This window comes from Xylocopa sonorina, chromosome 9 (genome assembly GCF_050948175.1).
Source record: "Xylocopa sonorina isolate GNS202 chromosome 9, iyXylSono1_principal, whole genome shotgun sequence".
In the NCBI taxonomy this organism is placed as follows: Eukaryota; Metazoa; Arthropoda; class Insecta; order Hymenoptera; family Apidae; genus Xylocopa; species Xylocopa sonorina.
The window spans coordinates 7447744-7464612 of NC_135201.1; the positions used below are offsets into that span (position 1 = coordinate 7447744).

Genomic DNA, 16869 nt, shown 5'->3' on the forward strand with positions numbered 1-16869 from the left:
ATCTTCTCTTATCCACAATCGAACTAACAAATTTATATTAAATAGAGTATTATAATATACACTAACCTTTGTCGAACGACAGAAAAAGGAGCATCCGGTTCACTCGAAAAACCGAATTCCAAGCAAGGTCGCGGAAAACCGAGCCAACAGTCCCCAGCAAGCCAGCCAATCCACTCGCCCTTCTCCCAACATTCGCGGAACAACAACAACCGAGCGGTGGGTGCGAGATTTTGGTTCGCTCGAGCGAAATGCGCAGGTAAGAGCTCAGTCGAGCGTCGGCCTCTCACCGCGTCGCATCCTCGCATACAGCAGAGGTGACTCGGGCGACTTTGCGACACGAGAAACGGAAGCTGCCGCCGTAGACAGCCTCCAGCAGCTGGTGACTGTGATGTGAGACCGTTTCACCGGAGGATCAGGCGGTTTCTTAGTTGTCAGCTGACCGTCGTCGACCACCATGCGACCGTGGGAGACGTGAGGCTGTGACATGATAGACAGACACCGAAAATGTGAGTTCATTTTATCATTAAGATTCCTACCCCTATTTCGTTGAACGTATGTGTCTGTGATAGTCGTTTCTTACGTCCAAAGGTTACATACGATACGTGCGAGTGTCAATTTCGTGGTAGAGAAAATTTCTGCAACTGCGATCAGTACGATCCTGATTAGGACACTTGTTTGATAATACGTGCTCGATGCGTGCACCCGTGTATATTGGTTACTGCGTATGTTGGTTAGCAGTCAGTTAGCATATTACGAAGTTATCTGTAATTATCAGTTAGTTGCAAGCTCGACGAGTTTTTGGAAAAAATGGTTGGAGTCGACAGTGTCAGTGTCAGGGCCGCGGATCGTGGATCAGGATAACGTGATAGGCAGTTTCCGCATAAAGTTCGCGGCGAACGATGGATTAATAGTTGGGTTGGAGGACGAAGGAACGGCACAGCTGGTCGATGCAACAGCACGCGCGTACGCCGGTGAAAGCAACCGTTCACGACGAATACTTAATGATCAGCTGATTAATCGTTTTGCTTAGGAATTTTCGTTGGAAAATTCGCACCGTCTTATTTGAAGAGGACAACCGTAGTTTCTAGATTTGCAAATACTTTATTCCCTACATTTAGAAAAGGAAAAGCAGACGCAATTTTCAGTTACCAGTGGCATTGCTCAATTTTTTTTTTTTTTTTGCCTTTACTTTCCGCTATATAGTTCATGCAGATACGTATGGAAATTATATAACTGATGAAATCCAGGCAGATAACGAATAATAATATATATTTCGTGATTGCAAAGTAAATCATATTTACACGTAGTTGTAGCCGTGAATACTGACATTTACGAGGTGATTAATCGTAGCCAGGAACATTGAACCTAACATTTTTAATGCTAGTTTTATGCAACTAGTAGAAATTTCGTGTTGTACAAATAGAATATGAAACCAGTACTAATAATCACTGTAATTATTTCTATAGCCGTTACATGGAACTCTCACGTTCACCCGTGATTCGAGGCGATCGGTAGATTTTACTAATTCATAGTCAGACACGAAGTAAATTGTACGAACGCAGTCTTTGTTTTATCAATAGTCATTAACTTTACATTGACATGATATAACATCACTAGAAAGAATCTTGCAAAACGTGATATCCATTAAAAATCGCATCGCTAACAACGTCTGCAAATATGAATAAAAACCGATATCGAGACGTAACCAATCGAATTTCCTCAAACGAAATATGAATCTACGGAGCAGTATTAAATTCTGACGACAAATTTGTTCAATTAATAAACTTAAATTGCAACATGGCCGACGTACCGAAGCGTAACGAGTTGCCATTCAATTTAAAAGAAGAGACGATCTCTTCGTCCAGTTTTTCGAACGAATCTGTATCAATGCCATTCCCTCGATCGTAATCTACGACCATAACAATACAACTAACAAACCGTTCGTCCCATTCAGTCGCGTCCCAGCCATTGCCCGCTACACATCGAACATTACAAAACCAGGAGTTGTTGCATTCTGTTGCGCGAGGCACGTTTTCAGGTGACCCTGGTAATCGTATCGTTGAACTGGATTGAGGAAAAAATATCGGAGCCGCTCGTCACACGGGTCACGATCGCAATTTCCATTCGTGGACGATTCGAATTCGCCGCACGCGGCGGTGCGCGTCTTTTAACGGCGGTGTCCGCTGGCGGAGTTTTCGGGAAGATTAGCCAGCAGGAAGCACCGAAACGTGTAATAAATCGTTTCTAACGATGAGCGACGAACGTCGTATCGAAAAGCTCGGTAAACGATAAAAACAGACGCGCATAGCCGCGTCCAAATTGCTCTGGACGATCAAGAAGAGCCGAAATTGTCGATCAATTTCAAAGACATGTAAACGTGAAATCGGTCGAGCAATCGGTAATATGTCAGAAATGTAATAAAATTGGAGTAAATCGAATGGGAACACGGCTCGATCGCAGAGGAGCGTGGAAAGCGTAGGAATCGCAGAAAATAACCGGGGATTTTTCTAAAGGCAACGCTTGCGAGTTAGAAGCAAGCGTTTCGTACTTTCTCCGGAGACATGCCTGCGTCCACGTAGGCGTGCACAGGCCCGTGCGTGTACACGAGTCTAGACTTTTCGTCTGACCAACGTGGATTATCGAAGCTCGACCGCGTAGGAGCGTTTCGCAAGTGCCGCAGGAAGTTGGCGATCGTCCACGCTCCCAGAATCTCGTGCGATTGCTAATTAACCTCCATCGCGTTCTACGCGATCCTTTAATCTTCCATTTCTCCCGCATTTTTCCTCGTTTCAACGGAACGTTCGAGACGAAACTTTGAATTGAATCCAATCTCGACGATCTGACACGCGCTTCCTGCGGTTTTCGTTCGAGATAAAGCAAAGATGGCTGCGAATACCAACGGTGGTAACAATAATAATCGCGCGATCAATTCCACGGATTAAACAAATTAATTCGAGCTACTCGCCAGGCGGAAGTGCACGAAAATAATATTACGAAGCCGCGGAGATAATTACTGCGCGATTTGAAAAAATGATACACTAACCAGGGGCCGTGGAAAGGTGTATATATCATCGAGACCCATTGTTTCCTGGAAAAGGCGGTCTCGAGGAAGCGATCGCGGATCCATGAATACGCTCGACCAACCAACTACGTTCGAAAAGTTACGAGAGACTATTTCCATTGTTGATCGACTTCTTTGGGATTCAAACGAAACGCGATAATAGATCTCGAAGGGTAGAAAAATGGTTTCAAGGATCCACGAGACGAGGCAAACGCGATTTTTTTCAAACGATCTCACCTGCCCTGAAAAATGAAACTTACCGATTCGAGCTCAATGTAAACTCGTTCCATGCCTCTCGATAAAAACAGGATTCGTTAACGCTACCAATTACGCCAGCCGCAGCTCGCGTTTCCAAATGATCTTTGATAATATCGAATAGACCGAGTTTTATCACGCGATTAGCACGAGACGCGAGTTTTGCCCATCTTGCGAAACTTTTCTGTTTGATCGTTCGACTCTCCCGCATCGTGTCTCGATTTTTTTAGGTCACTTTGCATAATCAGAGCACCACTTCAAAACAATGCCGTTCGCCTCTCTCGCGCGGACGATTTCACGCGCGAGCGTGATCGCGATCCGTGGCGAACAAAAAGAAATCGTTTCGAACGGGACGCCTCGATAAAATGGAGAAAAGATTCAACGTTCGAGGAAGTTCCCGTTGGAGATCGCAGTCGGATTCGCATGGTCCGCTACGCGCGGCCAACACGCGATTCACTTGGCTCATTTTCTCGAGACGTTATCCCAGGAAATCATCGAAAATTGGAGCCTCGTCGATCATTTTTCATCGCGATGTTTCACGTCGAGAAACGAGTCCGTTTTTCTTCTAATCGGATCTCTGTCCTTGGAAAAATCAGGCTGTTGAGAATTTTCCACGCTCGTTCTTCGATTCTCCTTCGCACTACTCGCGCAGTTCTTTATCGTTCGCAATTTTCTAGACCGCGCTGTCGCTAGTCTTTATCATTAGAACCATTAGATTGCCGTCCGTTCGAGCATCCTTCGTTTCTCGTCGCTGAAATATGAGAGAAACGCTTGGATCGTGCACGCGCAATATCAAACGGCGAGACGCAGCTGATGCAGCTTTTACGAACGGGGAAAAATGCATCGAATCGAAGCATCCGATGTGGTCATTACGTAGAAACTTCGGATGTAACAACCGCTTTCGCATCGTCCGCGTCCGCCTCTGCATCCTTGGACGGGCGCGTCTTCCGGCTAAAACAGTCGCACGACTTCCGCTATCTAGAAAATTGTTCGATCACCAATCAAGCTTAGCTATCGATTTTGTTCCGAACAAAATAGGAAAAATAAGAATCGTAATTACTCGTCGAATGATAACTTCAGCTAATCTGATCGTTCGTGATACAATTCTATGCCGGAATGTCGCAGAAAATTTATATAATTGCGTTTATACAATTTATGCGAAATGACTAAGAATCGTTGCGACGTTGTGTCTCTCAATTAGAATGATCGTACATTTATATTCGAAGGTTGATGAAATCAGTCTGCGCTTAGATGACGACTGCATTATCGCGATTAGTCTTGGGCAGGCGTGATAAATGTTTATCAATCACCGACGATTAATTCGCGTTCTTAATGGTTTTCGAGTAATATTCTCCCTCGCGTCGGTAGGAATCATAAACAAAGCAGAAAGTGAAAACCTGTTCCACGATCAGGGAGCATCAATCCTGTAACTCGGAGATCGAATCGTGCTCGAAGGAAACTCTTCGCGGCGGCTGGAGATCGACCCGTGCACGCTGTATCGCGATGAACCCTTGAACTAGAAAGTAACCGAGCGATTCCGAGGAAGGAAACAGCTGCGACGATCTGGCAAAAGTCATTATTCACGATGGAAATGTCAGAGGCGGAAAGCGCCGTGGGACGAGTCAATCTTCGCGTTTTTCCGTAACCCTCTGAAACGAGACGTAGCCGAACAATTACGTTTCGGTTCCTCGAGAGCAGCTTCGACGCGCGATAACATCGCTCGAAGGGGAGCGAGCGTTTTACGAGGCGACGGTGTGCGATTAAAAAAAAAATCGCGCGAATAATTTATCAGGTGGATGAAAAAACGGACGTGGTTTCATTGAAAGTTGGAAAGGCAAATTTTTGAAAGTTGCCGGCTGATTTATCAGGAAACGCGTTTCCTGGACACTACGTTGGTTTATCGTCGAAACGCATTCGCCGCGGTGAAATTCACGCAGCAATAAAGTCGAATTCGCCCAGCTGCGAGTGTGTCCTTTCCTCTTTCCTGGCTTTCTTTCATTTACAGAAGCCGGGAGGCTGCGGTTTCCGTCGCCTGTTTGCCAGTATTACAACCGATACGCTCTCTCACCGCGAAGTGTAATCTCGTTATACAAGATCATCTATAACCTGTTACAAACCGTACTCCTATCCGTTCTTATCGTCCCGTTTACCAGCTTCTTACGCTACGATAGCTTCTTACCCGTTATCCGCTCGTTAATACTTAGTTCTAATCAGCGTGACAACCTCGACGTCCAATTTCACCCCTGGAACGCATATTTTATTCGAACTTCCATTAGAGCCGAATTGTTATATAAAGAGATCGGCTCGTTCTATCCCGTTGTAACTTTCTACTTCGCAAGAAATGGACCTCACCGATTCGTATCGAGAAAATTCTCAATTTCCCTCTGATAGCGGCTTGAAAAATTAGCCTGCTCGTTCCGCGAGGCCTTATCTGATCGCGCAGACAACGTTAGCACGCGCGACTCCCCTTTGAACCACCCTGTAGACCGTCCGCGAACCGCCAAACTTTCCCCGTATCGACTATCTCCATCTACTTCCACCTTGCAACCTACGGTAAGCCAATAAATCTCGTGGTACCGCGTCGCCAGGCTGTAAAGCCCGTTCCTCACTTGGGAACCGCGATGCCTAAAAATCCATGCCCAAACAGGGGAAGTAGTGGTGACTGGTCATCATCGACACTCGACCAGTGACCGGAACGGTCGATTAGTCTCGTCGAAGGCCAAGAAATCGACTCGACTGGGTACAGACGCCGGCTATTTCTCGTCAGACGGAAGGTCGTTCGTTACGAAGAGCACTACCATGATGCACGTCCGACGATCGTTGATTAAGCGGACGTGAAATTGTCGAGAAAGTCGAGGTTAGGTCCCGCCTCCCCCCGTTTCCTGTCCGCAGCTCTCACCCCCTTCCTGCCTGCGGCAGAACGCTCTAATAGGCGCCAAGGAATGTGGCAGATCGTCATTAGCGTGTCAACGCGATGCACCTGAACTTGGCGGTCAAGGGAACGGCGATTTGTTAAGGGCTGTAAATCAACTCTTTGAGTAGAGGTCTCGATCGAGATAAATTTAATCCCTGACGTGTACGAGTCCATAAAATCATTGAAACACGGGGCGAAGGAATTGGTGACCTTATAGAGTCGCAGTCCTTGACGACGATCGTTCTCCAGCGGAGAAGAAAATGGAGAAAAAAAAGAAGCCAAGACGAAAAAAAAAGAGAAACGCGAGGAGAATGGTCGAGTCATCCTCATGACCTAATCCACTGTCCGACAGGCAGAGAAATGCTTTCGGTTTTTAGTTACGTGTAACGTAATCGTGTCTTTCTCTCTCTTTCTCTCTGTCTCACTCCTGTTTTCGCAATTACGCAATGCGCGTGGTCAGAAATTCGCAGTCCACAAAATGAATTCCACTGTTACGTGTCTCAAACTTTTGCTTCGTCGAGATACGAAAACAGTGATTCATCGAAAATCTGTCGAAGTACGAATAACTTAATGACAACGGACAAGAGAAGATTAATCAAAAGCGAGGAAGGTTGCGCATGGTTATTCTTGTTCGCGGGATTTCTAACTGAATCTTCATTAAACGATCGAACGTCGAACGTTAAAAGTATCGTTCGGGAATGAACGATCGAACTTGGACTTAATTGCAGCCGATTGTTTACGTCGATGAAAGGGAAACGAGGAATCCATTGCGCGTACAATGGCCACTTTCACTGTTTGAAAAACCAGTAAACAACGTTTCGTTCGCAAGGCAGCGCGTGAAATTACACCACCAAGGAATTTCCAATTATTATTTTACCTCTTTAAACTATTAATTACCCTTCGGATTTCTCTCTCGTCCGATGTAGCTGATAATTTTTAGAAATTTGTCACAGAAAAGGTTAGTTATTTTCAATTGGAAAAAACCGTTTCTAATGGAGACGAAAAAAAGAAAAGGAAGAAATTGCTTTCTCTGAAGATTCATTTCGAAGTAACAGCGTGCGAAGAAAGAAACCTCGACTTCGTCAAAGAAAATGCAATAAAATTGCATTCCTGCGCCTCGATTCTATCGGGCAATCTCAGTAATTGCCACGGACACTCGAAAGATGTTGTACAACGCTTGCGGGACTCGTGGAAACGCGGCACTTCCGGTACCAACGCGCCGCTATTCTTCCTGTACAATTAGCGACGCCAGTTCGCGAACAATTATCAACTGTAATCAATTCTTGCAACCTTACGTTCACGCCAAAGTATTAAAAAGAGCAATAACGCAGCTTTGAATAAAAAATTCTACTGCAACATCTTAATTAACAGCGATTCGTAGAACGCCGTTTAATCCTAGGCTAAAAACGAGACCAAAAAGAACGTCTTGGATGGAAATTCCGCCACTTTCGTTTTACGAGCGACAGTCAAACATTCTTTGCGTTCATGAGAAGAAAAAGATAACGTTCTGCCTGGTTCTGAACCTGCAATTTGTTCAGAGAAAAATTTCTTCGCTGCCATTAAGAATTTACAACGTCGTGTCCGTATTGTGACATAAAAAATTGATGGCGATGACGTAACGTAAATTCTGGCCTCCAAAAAGTGATGGAGGACAGTTAATGGTGCCTCGATTAGATTACATGTATTACAGACACTTTTTTATTTATACTACTGTGGTCAGGATTGGTTTAGAGCTCGTGGTCGTGGCACGGGTGGTTTTCTATTGCCGGTAGCTGAGATACAGTGGGAGAAAAAGAAGAAACGACACGACACCGCGTAAGTGGTATGACGTATACGTACGCGTTATTATGTACATATATGACGTAATACACGTTATGTGTAATAATATACAAGTTATCATGATGTAATGTCCTACAACTACGATTCGCACAAGCATTGTTGCGCGAATTATCAGATCATTGTTGGGACACTGTAAAAGACACCGCTTTCTACTTCGTTTTAATCCTAATTACTAATGAAATTATTTCCTATAATTTCTTCCTCTCTGACAATTAGAAAACTAGCAACTATTATACAAATTACAACACATACATCCTTACTTAACCATAGAACATTCCAAATTTCCTTAACTATTACGTATCAATCATTGTAAACATGTAACTTATTGTAACGATCACGAGAAAAATTTCCCTATGTCTCTGTGATAATTAAAAGAAGATCCGCAGCTGTCAGTAAAATAAAATTGCTGCCAGTGCTCGCTGCACTGACCAAAAATCCATGTTTCTTCGAGTGACGAACGCTTCTAAGGGAAAATGATTCGAAGAGGACGCGCATGGGATGACCGATAGCAGGACGACTCTTCGACACGACGAGACCGCACGAGCAAACATTTTTGCTCTACGTCCTGTCCGCTTTCGCCTCGCACGCCGTTTTAGATGACTTTCATCCCGCGTCGGAGCGTTCCCCGTGCTGGACGGAAACAAGAAAGCGAAAAGCCGGTGGAGCGAAGAAAGGGGGAGGAAAAAGGCGGTGCGTCGATTCAGGGGAGATGAGAGAAAGAAAGAGAGGCGTGTGCAGGAAGTGGTACAGCATTGCCGGAGGGAAGGACGTCGAATCTAGGCCACAATCGTGTTCTTCTCTTCTTGTCTGCGCGGATATCGAGGCCCGCCAGCGGTTCTCATCTCTCGTTTCAATTAACCGGCATAAACAACTTGTTTACTTGTGACACGTTCCTGGTTTATTGCTTGACAGGTGCGCGAGAAAACGAGCTGCGAGCCGCGTACACCGGAGCCATCGTAATTCAACGAGAATGGAGCTGAAAGTCCATGCGATTATTAAAGTCCGTGCAATTAAGGAAACAGTCGATTAACCCTGTTTCATCTTGGATTAAATTTCCAATTGAAACGTTTAAATCGTCGACAATATCTAGAAGAACTCGCTTCCGCTTCCAATATCAATTAATAAAGTCCTGTGGCTCTTGAGAAAGGAGAGCGAATCGTCGATAAATTCCATGGACTGTCCCAGAAGATCCATAGACTTCGTAAGTGGGACTGTTAGAGCGAATTTCCCCGTCATTTTCTTCGACCGAATTTTTCCCCGCGATTCAGGTCGCGCAAGACGACTTCCACGATAGCTGACGCGCGCGAGACGCGTTTAAACGTAGGTCTCTTGCTTTCTGCAGTAATATCCGGCCTGCTGCACGACGGGGGACGTAATTAGAAAGCTCTAAACGCGAGTTATTCAATTTCGTTGAGGCTGCTCGTCGGAGGATACGAGATCGTTCCATAAATTTCTTACAATCGACGACACATCTCGCGTGGGCTGTATGCGCGGTAATTGGAGTAAAACGGCAGCATCTCGACTCGTTTTATTGGGAACAGTTAATTAATTACGTTCGAGATTTGATTCAGGAATAAAGTACATCTAATTTGAATCTTTATTGGATTGTTCGCGCGTTCTATCATCGTCTTTCACACGCGCTGCGCGATGCGACGCGTTGGAAATCCCGAATTCGGCGCCAAAAATGAAATCCACGACGAGGAAGTTGATTTGCATCGGAAGGGGAGAGGACACGGCGCAGATGCGAATCACTGGGGATGCCTGGCGCCGTGGTTACACTCTCGCTTTCGAAATAATAATTATTTAATACCCGAACCAACGGTGAAATGCGAGCGACCGGTTTTTTTGGCCAGCTCCCGGACCATCCACCGTCCAAAACCCGTCCCTCCTTCTCTCCCCGGTCCGCCATTCGACCACGCTTTCCACATAACCGCGCGTGGTGAGCGCATTTTCGAAAAGACGATCCCTGCTCAATCGAGGAATTAAACTGGACTTTACGTAACGGGACCCGGTAAACATTCGCGTGCTCTTTGGGCCCAACGGTTTCTACGAGCCCCTCTGGGAACAGTATAAAGTATCCCTGGAATTATGCAACCCACTCGACGCGCTGGCCAAGTCTGTCGTATCTCTGGGAAACCTATTTTGCCACGATTCTTAAAAATTCCTCTCTTTCCTTCGTTTAAATCTTGCAGCATCGTCAGTTCTCTACTCGACGGGAATCAATATTAAAAAAATAAATCGCAGAAGCTGTGATTTTTCTACGAAGTTAACAAAATACCACTTTGGTGGAATGAAAAGGAAGTATATTTCCAACTGCTCGATTCAGTTGACAAGAAAAAAAAGGAAACGAAATTCCTCCGAACATCCCCAATTCTTCGTTCGATCGTACCCAATAATTATCATACCAAACTCTGAACGTGACGCGCATGCACGAGAGCCAAACGCGGTTCCGTCGATGATTCCGATCGGCCGTTTCGCGGCTGCCGACGAGAAATGCAGAGGAACAGGTTATCGTGCGACATTCCGCGCGAACACCGACCTCGTTCATCGTAATACGGCTTCCCGAGGCTATGCCCGTTACTTTTCATCCCGTGCTCCCCTTTGTTCCGGATTTTTCTCCCGCGGCCAGCCGCCGCTCCGCGCGACCGTAGCCTCGGATCGTATCGAAATCTCGCGACGGAACTGGTAGAAAGTATCGATGCGTTCTTTCCTTTTCCATCTTTCCTCTCTTTTTTTCTTTCTTATAACGCTGATTTCTCTGTATTTCCCGATAATAAGTCGCGTAATAATGACGCGGGAAAGTCGGGTTGACGGTCTATCTATTGAGACGCTAGAGGAGAGTTTTCTGAGTCAGTTAAAAATTACTTTAAATCAGGAACAGTCGCGATATTCGCAGTGTACATTCAATCGTACGTCGTTTAAACCTACAGGAATTTATTTACAATTTTTATTCGCGATCAGAGACTTGTAGCAGCTGTTTTAAGAAAAATCGTTGCTTCATCAATTCTTAATATACATAAATAAGCTATGTACAGATTGTCCCTACTAAATTAGAGAATTGATATTGATTACGTCACATTTGGACGGTGAATTAATCATTTTCAATGGCACTTCCTGTATCCTTCCACGTACTGACAATTAATCGCCGAAGTGTACTCCAAAAACAGCCTGAGGGCATCATTTGTCCCGTCGAATAAACGTCTGTGACGATGACCCTGAATATTTCACAATTTAGTAACATTTAACCAAGGTCCCGCGATCCACGAAGGCCGTGTCATTCTCCCCTACTGAACGAATCGGTCTGCGAATCGTTTCATCCGGCTCTCCGATTCATTTGGACATTTAGTAACGATTTTATCCTCCGCGAGGTAGGATTTCGCATGTGCCACGTTCTCTCGACAATTCCCTAGTGACTTCGTCTCGTTTCTGTTCCTCGATATTTGACAATAGGGCAACAAATTGTTCGACGCGTTTAATACGGTTGCGCCCGAGTGGTTTTAAAAAAGAAATTCGCATAAACAACAGCTCTAACGTCACTTTCGAGGCGTTTCAGGATTCTCGAGTTAACGGCATCCGCTTAAAACGATTAACAGAATTCACGTTCGTCGCGCGAGTTTCCGAGTGCTTAAACGAGCACTCGACACATCCAGGCAAACTCGAAGAGCTCACGGAGTTTTGCAAATACGCGAAACCCCGTTTACGTAACGGCTGAACGGCAATTAAAGTCAGAGGCAGCAGCGAGTGCGCGGCGTCTGACACGCGACGCCGCTTTCTACTTAAGACCGCGCTGACGATTAAGCCTGCGTCACAAGGGACGGACTTCCTGCCAAATTATTTCCACCCTGACGTTCGCAGTGTACAGTTGCCTTCTCAATATCCCTTTCTACATTATTAACCAAACAGAGTCGCCACGAGAGAATATTGTTGTAAACTACGATTTTCTTTCGTCCACTTAACTTTGCGCACGTTGCACTTCCTTCACTGCTAAAAAATTATAATTTTTTCCATAATAAATTGAACTTAAGAGGTACACCTATCAAATTGATTTTTTGTCGAAGAAAAAAGGGTGAACGAAACAGCGTGTGAAGATGTTAATCGAATGTAAATGAACCAGTCGAGTTTACCTTGATGATATCAAGATTTTATCAATATCAGATTACATGTCTGATCTTATCGAGCCAATTCTACTTACACCTTGTAAATCTTTGTTCTTTATTTTTGTAGAGATAGGAATCTGTAGGCTTAATACTGTTGTGTTTATCGAGGTTGGATTAAACTGCACCTTGTAAATCTTTGTTCTTTATTTTTGTAGAGGTAGGAGTCTGCAGGCTTAATACTGTTGTATTTATCGAGGTTGGTTTAAACTCGAGTCCTTGGGGTTTGTTACAGGATGAGGAGGAAGAAACAAGGAGACATCGAGGGCGAAGGGGCATCGATCCTGCTACTCGTCGCATTGGCTCCTGTTATCTGCTCCGCCGGAATCCTGGACCCTTGGCAGTGGGCACGTAGTGATCGAATCGAGGTCAACATTCCTTGGCTGCCATGTAATTATTCATTTGCCATCCAACCTGTTTAACAAGGGTAACAAGTGATTTACAAAGAGAAAAATGTATGTTTTCGCGGTTCGTTTTGTTAGTCGAGAACGAGACACGTTGCTACGACGAGCTAGGCTGTTTGAACATAACCAGGAGCTGGTACCACCTCATCCATCGACCATTAAATGTATTTCCTTTGCCGCGAGAAGTCATTAACACGAGATTCATTTTATATACGAAAGAGAATCCTACCGAAGTGAGTACAGAAATTTGCCAATAATTTAATCCTTAATGTTAACCAGAAATGTAATCAATTTTTGTTTTTTTTTTTTACTTCATGCCAAAGTTCTGGGCGAAGGAAAAAATAAAAATAAAAGACAGGCTTTCCTTGACAGCTTACAAGGCTGTTGTTCTCGTACATATATACATATCAAAATGCCAGTTATTTGAATCATAATCGTTTAAGGAAATCTACAAGCAAACTCTGGAATTTATTCACTGAACAGGTTCTCTCCGGGATGATAATTAATCCCATAAATCATTTCTGCTCAGAAAATGGAATTAAATCCACGACTTGTGACGTGTAAAGCGTGTTTGTTTATGTTAATCGCATTCTAAGCGATTCATAATTAAACGGAGGATAAAAAGTTGAGAGAAAACCTATTACTTATCTTCTGATCTTCGAAAATTTATAAGGATCGTTCACGTAGATCTTAACTGGTAGATTATACAAATGTAGAAACAGTACATTACACATTGCTAATCAATCTCCTTTTCTACAAGATTAAATGAAATTTCATATCATAAACTTTAGCGATATAAAAATAAGATATTAAGTTGAAGTATATATATTTTCCAGTATTTGATCTCTTTTTATGTCAGAGTACGCCACGTAAGATCTTTTGATAAAAGCCGATAGACTAGTATAGACCCATTTACCATCATATGGAACCCTTCCAGGGTGAACTCCTTGGGTACCTCTCTACATATACCATAATAACTTATTTTTGTTACAGGGCCAGGTGTTGATAGTCGCTAAAGATAAGTCGATTAAGCGATCATACTTCAGTCCAAAGAGAAAAACGAAATTTATTATACACGGATTTATAGACACTCCCCTCAGCAATTGGGTCAAGGTAGATCTGCATTTAATATCGAATTGCTGAAATTAAATTTTGTTAAATTCGCTAAGAACCTAGAATTATACTCGCAATTTATTTTCCTGAATTACTGCCGTATACAGGAAATGAGAAATGAATTACTGAAACACGATGATTACAACGTCATCATAGTTGACTGGGCCGGAGGAAGTTTGCCGCTTTACACTCAAGCGACGGCCAACACGCGACTGGTGGGCCTTGAAATAGCGAATCTAATCAAACACTTGCAGGTAAAGTGGATTTTTAACCCGATTAGACGAGCTGTTCGAAAAAACTTACGAAAACTTACGAAACGCTGCGCGTGTGACTTAATCTCATTCTCAAACAAACTTTTAGATCACTTAGGTTCATTTTTAGGTGGTACAGATATCTCAAAAGCAGAACTCGAGGAAATGTCGAATTCTTGACTTGAATGATGAAGAAAGCTAAAAGTATGTTGCATAAATCTATAACTTAAACAGCCGGTCTTTTCTTCTCCACTGCTTTCGGTCTGGTGAATGTTACCCTTAATTTAAAATTTCATTTACGCAAGCTTGGCTTCCAGAAAAGTTTATGTCGACAGTATCAATTTATTTTACTTTCGAACACAAACAGTCTCAAATGAAAAAATTTCCGTAGAGTCAATGTATTCTCCACACAGGACTAATAATTGTAGAGAATTATTCCAGTTGGTAATTATTACACTTTATTAGTCAATCATTTTTCATATATGGCTACATTAATTGTAATACGACATATACACATACATATATAAAATCTTATACAATATTTCACATAATACATAAATAGCATTTTCTACAGGGAAAATAATAAAAAAAAAAAAAATTGAAGTACCGTTTGTTGAAACGCAGACCAATTATGGACTGGACCCAAATGATGTGCACCTGATTGGACACAGCTTGGGGGCCCACACAGCTGGATACGCAGGTGAAAAATTGAGCGGAAATATCGGTCGCATTACAGGACTGGATCCTGCGGAACCCTATTTCCAAGGCATGCCTAGTCACCTCAGGCTGGATTACACCGACGCCAAATTGGTGGACGTCATTCACACCGACGGCAAAAGCATCTTTTTATTAGGTAAAAGAAAACCCACTGGGTGTACGTAACGCTAATTTCATGCGAGTTCTAACGATCCCCTGCCGCAGCTCAATCCAAATACACGCGCGCCCCTTACGAACCGTAACCGCGATTACCGCCCTGTTAGACTAACTTAGTACACGATAAGGGCTTCCAGGGTACGGAATGAGCCAGCCATGCGGTCATCTGGACTTTTACCCCAACAACGGTAAGGAACAGCCAGGATGCACGGATTTGAGCGAGACCACACCTTCTCTACCGCTAACTCTGATCAGGGAGGGCCTGGAGGAGGCGTCCCGGGTTCTGGTCGCCTGCAATCACGTGCGTGCCATAAAGCTGTTCATCGAGAGCATCAACTCGAAGTGTCAATACGTTGCACACGAGTGCTCCAGCTACGCTAGCTTCCTCAGGGGCGAGTGTTTCTCCTGCAAGAGCAACAACAGCCTCAGTTGCGGGGTCATGGGCTACCACGCGGACACCAGTCCAGCTCTGGTCAGGAGGCAGGACATGGGGCAGGACGTGCTGTCCTTATTAGGCTCGAAATTCTTCTTCACCACTGGCAAAGAGGATCCTTATTGCAGTGAGTGTTAAAAATTAGTCGACTTTCACGAAGCTTTTTTCATCTCGCGACAAATTTAGGGAAAGATTTATTTCTATACAGAGGGTTTAGTCGCGTAGCCTTCGCTTTCTCGATTTCTTCTGCTCCTTAATAAAGAAAATGAAGGTGTCCACGTCTCGAGGTGGTCGAAAAATCCTTGCTGGATCTTGTTAGATTGGCGCGACTGCCGGTACAGGTTTCTAATCGAGACGAACATATGTAGGGCAGAGTTAAATCAGCTTCGAGGCACGTGGTAGTTTCTCATCGTGACGATAACGGGGTGAAAGCAGCCTGCCGCTGTTTGTAATAATAAATAATCGAGCGATTCCTACGTTCGCAACTATCCAACCTTGCTTGTACCAGTGCCGAAATGTTAGCAGCGATAAAAATCGTTTAAAATTCTGACTTTTACGAGACTTTCATTGTAATGCTTGCGTCATTACGCAAGAAATATTTCTCCTAGCAATCGATCTCAACCATTTTCTAGGAAGGCATTATAGGATCACCATCAATCTAGCCAGACCACCAACAGCAGAAAGCTGGGTCCAAGGCTTTATGAAAGTCACTCTCCACGCAGAAAACGGCATCATTCGAGACGTCGATCTTACTCCTAGGTAATTCCCCTCATATTTGCTCTATTGGTCTCTAGCTTGCGAAAATATTCGACGACGCTATAAAAGTGACTCACGGCGAACGTGCGTGAACGGTACTTTCGAGAAGATAAACTTTACTGCTTCTTTCACCCACGACTTGTAGCGGTTACATGAAATTGGAACACGGATCGACAGTGCGAATGGTCGTCGCGCATCCAGCTGGGGCGTCCGGTGAAATCGGAAAAGTCAGACGCGTCGAACTCTCGTGGACGTACGACATGGACGTGTTGCAACCCAGATCCCTATGTTTCTTTTGGTGCAACGATCGTCTCTACGTGCACAGCGTCACCGTGGATATCATGGAACTTCCAGGAAGGGGGTGAGTAAACGTGTCTCGTGAACTGTTTAAAAAATTCCTACTTTCCCATTTGGTCCGCGAGAGAATAAAATTTTCGTTTTAACGTTCGAGAATCGTATCTCGCGAAAGTGAGAAGTATGCAGTTTTGTTTTAAAACAAGTTTTGCGCGCCTATCGACGAGCAACCCGTCATACATCCGTGCTTCCGTCGGTAAAATCGCACATCGCTAGGCGCTCCAAATTTAAACTCGTTAAATCATGAAATACTCGCAGATATTTTTGTTCACTCTCGTACCTCGTTTTGTACGTAGAAAAAGAGAAGCAGACTCCACCAGTAAACTGTGTTCGGCAAGCAGGCAGGAGTACACTGAGATTGCCAGTGGTTCCACGGCATCTTTCATCGACAATTGCTGACACTGACTTATCGGATGCAATTATTTGAGGTTTGAGGTTTTCGTTCCTGTGGACAGTACAGAA

At 44.1% G+C, this 16869-nt stretch overlaps 1 protein-coding gene across 2 annotated transcripts; it reads left to right on the forward strand.

The window, feature by feature from the left end:
- Window positions 1-205: 205 nt before the first annotated feature.
- On the forward strand, window positions 206-16822 carry LOC143427138 (pancreatic triacylglycerol lipase). Of its 2 annotated transcripts, none has more exons than XM_076901049.1 (10): window positions 206-506; window positions 12459-12613; window positions 12706-12860; window positions 13621-13740; window positions 13848-13994; window positions 14616-14844; window positions 14993-15424; window positions 15930-16056; window positions 16199-16414; window positions 16704-16822. In XM_076901049.1, coding segments are annotated over exons 1-10 (1686 nt in total). In that variant the 5' UTR covers window positions 206-504; the 3' UTR covers window positions 16807-16822. The 2 variants fall into 2 exon arrangements, with proteins under 2 accessions (XP_076757164.1, XP_076757165.1); XM_076901050.1 differs by having other exon boundaries at window positions 208-506; window positions 15002-15424.
- Window positions 16823-16869: the final 47 nt, after the last annotated feature.